The sequence below is a fragment of the Entelurus aequoreus genome, linkage group LG16 (genome assembly GCF_033978785.1).
Source record: "Entelurus aequoreus isolate RoL-2023_Sb linkage group LG16, RoL_Eaeq_v1.1, whole genome shotgun sequence".
Taxonomy (NCBI): Eukaryota; Metazoa; Chordata; class Actinopteri; order Syngnathiformes; family Syngnathidae; genus Entelurus; species Entelurus aequoreus.
The window spans coordinates 7,981,952-7,992,098 of record NC_084746.1 but is presented as its reverse complement, the minus strand read 5'-3'; the positions used below and the strand labels follow the sequence as shown (position 1 = coordinate 7,992,098).

General features: G+C 39.5%; 1 protein-coding gene across 11 annotated transcripts in view; it reads right to left on the bottom strand.

Moving 5' to 3' along the window:
- LOC133631562 (dynein, cytoplasmic 1, intermediate chain 2a-like) overlaps positions 1–10,147 on the bottom strand; it is a 35,208-nt gene extending 25,061 nt beyond the window's left edge. The window contains exons 1-7 of one of the 11 annotated variants that reach the window (XM_062023882.1): positions 10,009–10,147; positions 5,456–5,564; positions 5,284–5,392; positions 2,333–2,468; positions 565–627; positions 276–397; positions 121–210 (exon numbers count right to left, since the gene is read on the bottom strand). In XM_062023882.1, the coding sequence (XP_061879866.1) occupies positions 121–210; positions 276–397; positions 565–627; positions 2,333–2,468; positions 5,284–5,392; positions 5,456–5,563 (628 nt within the window). In that variant the 5' untranslated portion in view covers position 5,564; positions 10,009–10,147. Of the gene's footprint in view, positions 1–120; positions 211–275; positions 398–564; positions 628–2,332; positions 2,469–4,988; positions 5,014–5,283; positions 5,565–10,008 lie in introns of those variants that run through there. The other 10 variants (XM_062023884.1, XM_062023880.1, XM_062023881.1 and 7 more) reach the window with 10 other exon arrangements.

The window sequence follows — 10,147 nt, the reverse complement described above, 5'->3', positions numbered from 1 at the left end:
CTTTGGGCACTTTGCTCTCTTTCTCCCTCTTCTTTGAGCCAACCCTTCCATGTTGTTGTCAGCTGGACAAGACTGAAAGTGCTTCATTTTTCAGGGCATTGTACGTTAAAGCTCGCTTACCCTCCTCCTGCTGGTCACCCTGGTCTTCTTTGTCTTCTTGTGTGTCCTCTGTCGGTGGGGGGGCACTTATCTCATCATCCTCATCCTCATCTGTAGAACCCACAAGCCTGTCACTCCCAGATCACACCCTCAAGTGTCACTCTCTGTCTGCTTACCAGCTTTTTGTTCCGTGTGAGCTTCAGTGGGGGTCTGGGTTTCTTTGGAGTAAGACACCATTTCTTTAGGGACAATGTCCACTTGAGTCACTTTGGACATGGTGAGCTTCACTGTCCCACGCCTGCATATAGGCATCACAGCGGAAATAAACACCGGGAGGAAGGTTGCAGCACAGGAGAGAAGGTGAGATGAGCGGGAAAACACTGAAAATGGCTTCCAGTACAAAGATAGGACTAAGACTGAAACATGTTTCAGATGAAAGCAGAGAAGCTAAAGGAGGAGCAGTACCCCATCAGCTCAGAGTCGGAGTGGAGTTGCAGAGTGGAGGGGTCAGGGTCCCAGTGCAATGTCCTTAAAGGGGCCAAACCACCAGAGGATGGAGTTAGCAGTTAGAGACAGGACGGGACAAGAAAGGGAGATGGAAGAGAGTTGAAGATGACAGGGAGAGAGCATGTTAATTTGAGTAAACATCAGCATGCTGCTTCATTCAAACAGCTCATGGACACAACATTAGGTACACCACTGGTATTACACCATCATAGAGGTATTACAGTAACATTGTGTATTATTGCACTTTGTTATCTATGGCTACAGGAAATACTACCGTAGTTTTCAGAGTATAAGTCACTCTGGAGTATAAGTCACACCGGACGAAAATGCACAATAAAGAAGGAAAAAAAAACATACATAAGTCGCACTGGAGTATAAGCCGCATTTTTTGGGGAAATGTATTTGATAAAAGCCAACACCAAGAATAGACATTTGAAAGGCAATTTAAAATGTCTAAAGAATAGTGAACAACAGGCTGAATAAGTGTACGTTATATGAGGCATAAATAACCAACTAGTATGTTAACGTAACATATTATGGTAAGAGTCATTCAAATAACTATAACATATAGAACATGCTATACGTTTACCAAACAATCTGTCACTCCTAATCGCTAAATCCCATGAAATCTTCCTCCCTGGTGTCGCCTCTGGTATGTCCTTTCTTTCTGCTGCTCCATCGCCGTTTTCTGCTGCATTTTTCACTACGTCCAGCTTGTGATCTGCAGTACATGATCTCCTCTTCGCTGCCATTTTAGTTCAGTCCTTCTCAGTTTTTATAAGTTACTGCCAATGTTGATGTGATCCATTTTAATAGCTACAGATGTAGCAGCAGTTAGCATCCCATGACCCACAATGCACTTCTGCCATGACCCGCCCCCGCCGAATTCTTATTGGTTGACATGTGTGTGACGATTGTTGACGTGTGTGTGACGATTGCGGATATTTGCTTCGTCTCTTACGCGAATGAGAGAGATATCCATCCATCCATTTTCTACTGCTTATTCCCTTCGGGGTCGTGGGGGGTGCTGGAGCCTATCTCAGCTACAATCGGGCAGAAGGCGGGGTACACCCTGGACAAGTCGCCACCTCATCGCAGGGCCAACACAGATAGACAGACAACATTCACACTCACATTCACACACTAGGGCCAATTTAGTGTTGCCAATCAACCTATCCCCAGGTGCATGTCTTTGGAGGTGGGAGGGGCCTATCCCCAGGTGCATGTTTTGGAGGTGGGAGGGGCCTATCCCCAGGTGCATGTATTTGGAGGTGGGAGGAAGCCGGAGTACCCGGAGTAGAACCCACGCAATCATGGGGAGAACATGCAAACTCCACACAGAAAGATCCCGAGCCTGGGATTGAACTCAGGACTACTCAGGACTTTCGTATTGTGAGACACATGCACTAACCCCTCTTCCACCGTGCTGCCCGCGAATGAGATAAATAATATTATTTGATATTTTACGCTAATGTGTTAATAATTTCACACATAAATGGCTCCGGAGTATAAGTCGCACCCCCGGCAAAACTATGAAAAAAACTGCGATTTATAATCCGAAAAATACGGTACAACAATTCTATACTTTTTGGTAGTGTCAATCAAATCTTAATGTATTTGTAAAGACATTATTTTGATTAGATGTGTACCTAATGAAGTGTGTGTTCACTCCTTCCGTGCAAAGGTGCACATGCAAAAAGCTCATCTCACAAATACAAACACACACCTTGGTCCGGCGTTTCCGTCCCCAGAATCCTGGCTTCCTGCGTCGCTGCCCACTGATTTGTTGGAGGGAGACATGGGGGCGGGGACTAGGTAGTGAAACAGACAGGTATCTTCTGTTACTACCCTGAGGGGCTGAGCTGTGAGCAGCAGGTGTGTGTGCATGCAGCAAAGGGGTGACGATACACACACAGGAGAGAGAAGACAGAATGAGAAGGTAAATGACATGCACATAATAATGGTGAGAAGTGAGAGGGGTGGAAGGAGTTTACAGTTAGAGGGAGACTTTGTTGAAGTTACAGTTAGAGGGAGACTTTGTTGAAGTTACAGTTAGAGGGAGACTTTGTTGAAGTTACAGTTAGAGGGAGACTTTGTTGAAGTTACAGTTAGAGGGAGACTTTGTTCAAGTTACAGTTAGAGGGAGACTTTGTTCAAATTACAGTTAGAGGGACTTTGTTCAAGTTACAGTTAGAGGGAGACTTTGTTCAAGTTACAGTTAGAGGAAAACTGTTCAAGTTACAGTTAGAGGGAGACTTTGTTCAAGTTACAGTTAGAAGGAGACGTTGTTCAAGTTACAGTTAGAAGGAGACGTTGTTCAAGTTACAGTTAGAGGGAGACTTTGTTCAAGTTACAGTTAGAGGGAGACTTTGTTCAAGTTACAGTTAGAGGGAGACTTTGTTCAAGTTACAGTTAGAGGGAGACTTTGTTCAAGTTACAGTTAGAGGGAGACTTTGTTCAAGTTACAGTTAGAGGGAGACATTGTTCAAGTTACAGTTAGAGGGAGACTTTGTTCAAGTTACAGTTAGAGGGAGACTTTGTTCAAGTTACAGTTAGAGGGAGACATTGTTCAAGTTACAGTTAGAGGGAGACTTTGTTCACGTTACAGTTAGAGGGAGACTTTGTTCATGTTACAGTTAGAGGGACACTTTGTTCAAGTTACAGTTAGAGGGAGACTTTGTTCAAGTTACAGTTAGAGGGAGACTTTGTTCACGTTACAGTTAGAGGGAGACTTTGTTCATGTTACAGTTAGAGGGAGACTTTGTTCAAGTTACAGTTAGAGGGAGACTTTGTTCAAGTTACAGTTAGAGGGAGACTTTGTTCAAGTTACAGTTAGAGGGAGACTTTGTTCAAGTTACAGTTAGAGGGAGACTTTGTTCAAGTTACAGTTAGAGGGAGACTTTGTTCAAGTTACAGTTAGAGGGAGACTTTGTTCAAGTTACAGTTAGAGGGAGACTTTGTTCAAGTTACAGTTAGAGGGAGACTTTGTTCAAGTTACAGTTAGAGGGAGACTTTGTTCAAGTTACAGTTAGAGGGAGACTTTGTTCAAGTTACAGTTAGAGGGAGACTTTGTTCAAGTTACAGTTAGAGGGAGACTTTGTTCAAGTTACAGTTAGAGGGAGACTTTGTTCAAGTTACAGTTAGAATGAGACTTTGTTCAAGTTACAGTTAGAGGGAGACTTTGTTCAAGTTACAGTTAGAGGGAGACTTTGTTCAAATTACAGTTAGAAGGAGACTTTGTTCAAGTTACAGTTAGAGGGAGACTTTGTTCAAGTTACAGTTAGAGGGAGACTTTGTTCAAGTTACAGTTAGAGGGAGACTTTGTTCAAGTTACAGTTAGAGGGAGACTTTGTTCAAGTTACAGTTAGAGGGAGACTTTGTTCAAGTTACAGTTAGAGGGAGACTTTGTTCAAGTTACAGTTAGAGGGAGACTTTGTTCAAGTTACAGTTAGAGGGAGACTTTGTTCAAGTTACAGTTAGAGGGAGACTTTGTTCAAGTTACAGTTAGAGGGAGACTTTGTTCAAGTTACAGTTAGAGGGAGACTTTGTTCAAGTTACAGTTAGAGGGAGACTTTGTTCAAGTTACAGTTAGAGGGAGACTTTGTTCAAGGTACAGTTAGAGGGAGACTTTGTTCAAATTACAGTTAGAGGGAGACTGTGTTCAAGTTACAGTTAGAGGGAGACTTTGTTCAAGTTACAGTTAGAGGGAGACTTTGTTCAATTTACAGTTAGAGGGAGACTTTGTTCAAGTTACAGTTAGAGGGAGACTTTGTTCAAGTTACAGTTAGAGGGAGACTTTGTTCAAGTTACAGTTAGAGGGAGACTTTGTTCAATTTACAGTTAGAGGGAGACTTTGTTCAAGTTACAGTTAGAGGGAGACTTTGTTCAAGTTACAGTTAGAGGGAGACTTTGTTCAAGGTAGTTAGAGGGAGACTTTGTTCAATTTACAGTTAGAGGGAGACTTTGTTCAAGTTACAGTTAGAGGGAGACTTTGTTCAATTTACAGTTAGAGGGAGACTTTGTTCAAGTTACAGTTAGAGGGAGACTGTTCAAGTTACAGTTAGAGGGAGACTTTGTTCAAGTTACAGTTAGAGGGAGACTTTGTTCAAGTTACAGTTAGAGGGAGACTTTGTTCAATTTACAGTTAGAGGGAGACTTTGTTCAAGTTACAGTTAGAGGGAGACTGTTCAAGTTACAGTTAGAGGGAGACTTTGTTCAAGTTACAGTTAGAGGGAGACTTTGTTCAAGTTACAGTTAGAGGGAGACTTTGTTCAAGTTACAGTTAGAGGGAGACTTTGTTAAAGGCATCAAAGCAGACCTCATGTGTGTTACAGTGCTGATAAAACAACAGCATGCAGGTGTGTGTGTGTGTGTGTGTGTACCGTGTGTTATGTCTGAGGTGATGCCAACACTACACATGCTGGTGTGTGTGTGTGTGTGTGTACCGTGTGTTATGTCTGAGGTGATGCCAACACTACACATGCTGGTGTGTGTGTGTACCGTGTGTTATGTCTGAGGTGATGCCAACACTACACATGCTGGTGTGTGTGTGTACCGTGTGTTATGTCTGAGGTGATGCCAACACTACACATGCTGGTGTGTGTGTGTGTACCGTGTGTTATGTCTGAGGGGATGCCAACACTACACATGCTGGTGTGTGTGTGTGTGTGTGTGTACCGTGTGTTATGTCTGAGGTGATGCCAACACTCTGCAGCATGGCCTCTGCCTCCTTCCTCTTCCTCTCCAGGTCAGAGTCTTCATGGTCCACACCACGCTTGGAGTCTCCCTGTACACAACAAGGACAAGATGAGTTCCTCTTGTTTGGAGTGTTAGACCTCGGGCCACTCACATCTTTCTTCTTTTTCTCCTCTTCTTTTCTCTTCTTCTCTTCTCGAATCTGGGCGATCCGCTGTTTCTTCCTCTCCAGCTCAGCCTTCAGCTCACTCTTGTCAGACATCCTGCAGGAAGAGATCAATAATGTTGAGAGCAGATATATGTCCAGTTGCACCACTAACCTTCTCAACAACAACAGTCTTCAATGCACTCAAATTGAAACCAAATCTTCTGGAAAAATATGCCTATAAAATATATGCATAAAAGTGCATAATATTTTTTACTAATTATTCTCATAAAAGGGTTGTTTGCGACCTTTACCACACCTGTGTTGTGAGCATTATATCCCACTCTCTTTCAGCAGCTAATGATGTAACACTAGCATGTGCATTAGCTTTGTTGGCTAATAGGAGCGATTTGGCTAGCTAATGTATAATAAATATATATATATATATGTATATGTATATATATATATATATATACTGTATGTATATACAGTAGAGACACACCTTCTCATTTCAATGTGTTTTCTTTATTTTCATGACTATTTACATTGTAGATTGTCACATCAAAACTATGACACCTGTGAAGTGAAAACCATTTCAGGTGACTACCTCTTTAAGCTCATGGAGAGAATGCCAAGAGTGTGCAAAGCATGCAGTAATCAGAGCAAAGGGTGGCTATTTTGAAGAAACTAGAATATAAAACAGTTATTTTGTTGTTAAGTACATAACTCCACATGTGTTCATTCATAGTTTTGATGTGACAATCTACAATGTAAATAGTCATGGAAATAAAGAAAACACATTGAATGAGAAGGTGTGTCCAAACTTTTGGCCTGTGCTGTATATATGTATTATATATCTAATGATATATGTAGACTGTATATATATATATATATATCCCCAAAACATTGATAAGGTTATTTGTTTTCAAATCCAAAGAGTTTGAGGCTTGTGTGGCACATACACGCAGCAGAAGACTCATTTAGGAGAACAAAGTCAGTATTTGTTTCTACAGAGTTTGGTGAATATATGCCTGTTAGTAAAAATACATTTGCTGTTCTATGTCCATTTTTTTCCATTAAATTCGCATTTGATAAACGTTTAAACAAGTGCGCTGTGCTAATTTTCGTTAGCCTGTCTTTGTGCGCTAGTATTAAGCTAGCGCAGGGGTCGGCGAGCCGCATGCGGCTCTTTAGCGCCGCCCTAGTGGCTCTCTGGAGATTTTTCAAAAATATATGAAGAATGGAAAAAGATGAGGGGAAAAAAAAAAATCTATTTTTTTGTTTTAGTATGGTTTCTGTAGGAGGACAAACATGACACAAACCTCCCCAATTGTTATAAATCACACTGTTTATATTAAACATGCTTCACTGATTCGAGTATTTGGCGAGCGCTGTTTTGTCCTACTAATTTTGGTGGTCCATGAACTCACCGTATAGTTTGTTTACATGCATAACTTTCTCCGACTTTCTAGGACGTGTTTTATGCCACTTCTTTTTCTGTCTCATTTTGTCCACCACACTTTTAACGTTGTGCGTGAATGCACAAAGGTGAGTTTTGTTGATGTTATTGACTTGTGTGGAGTGCTAATCAGACATATTTGGTCACTGCAAGACTGCAAGCTAATCGATGCTAACATGCTATTTAGGCTAGCGATATGTACATATTGCATCATTATGCCTCATTTGTAGCTATATTTGAGCTAATTTAGTTTCCTTTAAGTCCTCCTAATTAAATTTATATCTCATGACACATGTAATATGGCTTTTAATTTTTTGCGGCTCCAGACAGATTTGTTTTTGTATTTTTGGTCCAATATGGCTCTTTCAACATTTTGGGTTGCCGACCCCTGAGCTAGCGGCATTAAAACCTACCTTCATCCTGTATAATTGCATTTCTTTTTACCAGTTTAAATAACAAACTGATTTAACAAGTATATGCACTTTATATGTATATCAATGGATTTTCCTTTGTGTGTTTATTGTTCTTAGTTTTACAATAAACGATCTCAAGTTGTTGTTTGCAGCTCTAATTTCAAAGACTGTTTACATATTTGGCAAACTAAATTCCAACATTTCGGGAGGGCAGAATAATATGTGTCATTAAACCAGGGTGCAGCCTGTGTAACATTGTAGTCATAAAATAAGCAGCAACAATTGAAAAATAGAGCAAAACTGTATAAGAACAAAATATACTGTATAATTACTAATAACACAGATTTGTTTTTAAATATATGTACACATTTTTTAAATCCTTTTTAAATGTAAATAAATGTTAGATGTATGCATTATCGCTGATTATGCAAATGATCATATAATGACGGCATGGTATATTGCCAATATGTGGTAAACTCTGATTACTTTTACACAACACTATTACCAAAGGTCTTTAAGCGTTACTAACAACTTAGTTTCTTACCAGATAGCTATTTACACTTTTTGGTCAGAACATTAGCTAATACAGCACATTTGTCCAACACAAAAACAATTTACACAGATCATGACTTGTCAGAGAAGTATTCATTTAACATTAAGCTTCTTCATAATTGTGGTTGTATTGCAGATTACAGCACTTAGATTTGATCGATTATGCATGGAAGGAGACTATTCTTTCTACTGTCACTTTGAAAATTCACAGGCTCAACAATCTATTGCAAATTTGTTTTTTGTAAAGCATATCTTGGACTTGATCTGAGCATTTTCAGACAAAGAAATGTCTAAACTAACTAAAACTATCAATTAGAGGTTAAATAATCGATTTTTAGATGCATCGCAATTCGGACATGGACGATTATAAAATCAATGAGCAAACATCAATAATTGATAATCGATGTATTTATTGTAAATAAAGTCATGCAGTCAGTTATAAAATGTGTCTGACTGCAGCGAGAGATCAGACCAGCTCCTTTATTTTAGGGCACTTATGTTGCAGTTTTGCACACATTTTCATTAATTTAATGAAAATGATGGGAATTAATTAACTGTTTCTTATTACAAATGCACTGTTTTTTTTTTTAAATTTGCAAGTAATAAACACTTATTTAGTGAAACCAAAATAAATGTAAAACTGCATCAATGTAAATAAATTTAAGATGCATCTAATGTGTCTAAGTTTAACAATAATCGATTTTTAATCGATAATTGGCTCCTGAATCGTAATGGAATCGTGAGGTGGCCAAGGATTCCCACTAGGGATGTCCGATAATGGCTTTTTTGCCGATATCCGATATTGTCCAACTCTTAATTACCGATACCGATATCAACCGATACCGATATATACAGTGATGGAATTAACACATTATTATGCCTAATATGGAAAACCAGGTATGGTGAAGATAAGGTCCTTTTTAAAAAAATTAATACAATAAAATAAGATAAATAAATTTAAAAAAAATTCTTGAATAAAAAAGAAAGTAAAACAATTACTTAGAAACTAGTAATTAATGAAAATGAGTCAAATTAAGTGTTAAAGGTTAGTACTATTAGTGGAGCAGCAGCACGCACAATCATGTGTGCTTACGGACTGTATCCCTTGCAGACTGTATTGATATATATTGATATACAATGTAGGAAGCAGAATATTAATAACAGAAAGAAACAACCCTGAATGAGTGTGAATGGGGGAGGTAGGTTTTTTGGGTTGGTGCATTAATTGTAAGTCTATCTTGGGTTTTTTATGTTGATTTAATAAAAAATTAAAATTGAAATAAAAAATTAAAACTGATACCGATAATTTCTGATATTACATTTTAAAGCATTTATCAGCCGATAATATTGGCAGGCCGATATTATCGGACATCTCTAATTCCCACCTCTACTATCAACACTTTAGTAGCATTGTTCACTAAATAACTGCATTCAGTCGAGCATATGTCTTATTTTAAATGATGTACACTACGACGACTGTACTATATTTAAAAAAAAAAATCAACATTTTATTGTCAGTTAAGAGTGGGTTTAGCTGGATTTCTTCAACACATTAGTCATAAAGAAAGTCAGCATGTATGTTTGTATAATCCTCCCAAAGAAATGGCCAAGGGCTTAAGTTGTCACACTGCTAACATCTGATCATTACAATGTTCTCTTTATCTGTGTACAACCTCATGACTTCAGATAGGGCGTAGTCTTAAACCATCTCAATTGAATACATGCAGCACAATTACAAGATATAATTCATCACTGTGTCCAAAATCTGTGTTTTCCATCTCTGACGTCATTGTGAGGGCGTGACCCCGCCCCTCCCGCTGGCAACTGTACATAACAATAGCTAGTGGGACAAATGCAGCATTCATTAAACTGCACTTTATTTGAGTCACTTGTGAATGTCATGCCCGAAGTTTTCCGCCAGCAAGTGATCTTGTCCAACAATCTTATTTGTCTCATTAGCAGCTCGGACGGGCCGCTAGCTAGCTAGGTTAGCATGCTAATCCGTGTCATTAAAAGCGGACGGGCCGCTAGCTAGCTAGGTTAGCATGCTAATCCGGCGGGCCTATGCTGTCACAAGCATCCCAACAAGCCGGCGGGAAAAACGCGTACATGTCAAATGTGCGTGAAGAGATAATCACCTGACGTCAGATTTGAAGCAGCCAGTGACGACAATGTCGTTGTTGTCGTTGTTGGTGAAGAGCAGTAAGTCAGTAAGTGATGGCGGTGATGATGCTGGAAGGAGGCTGGGAGACGCCGCGGCCTTTCTTCCTCGGCACT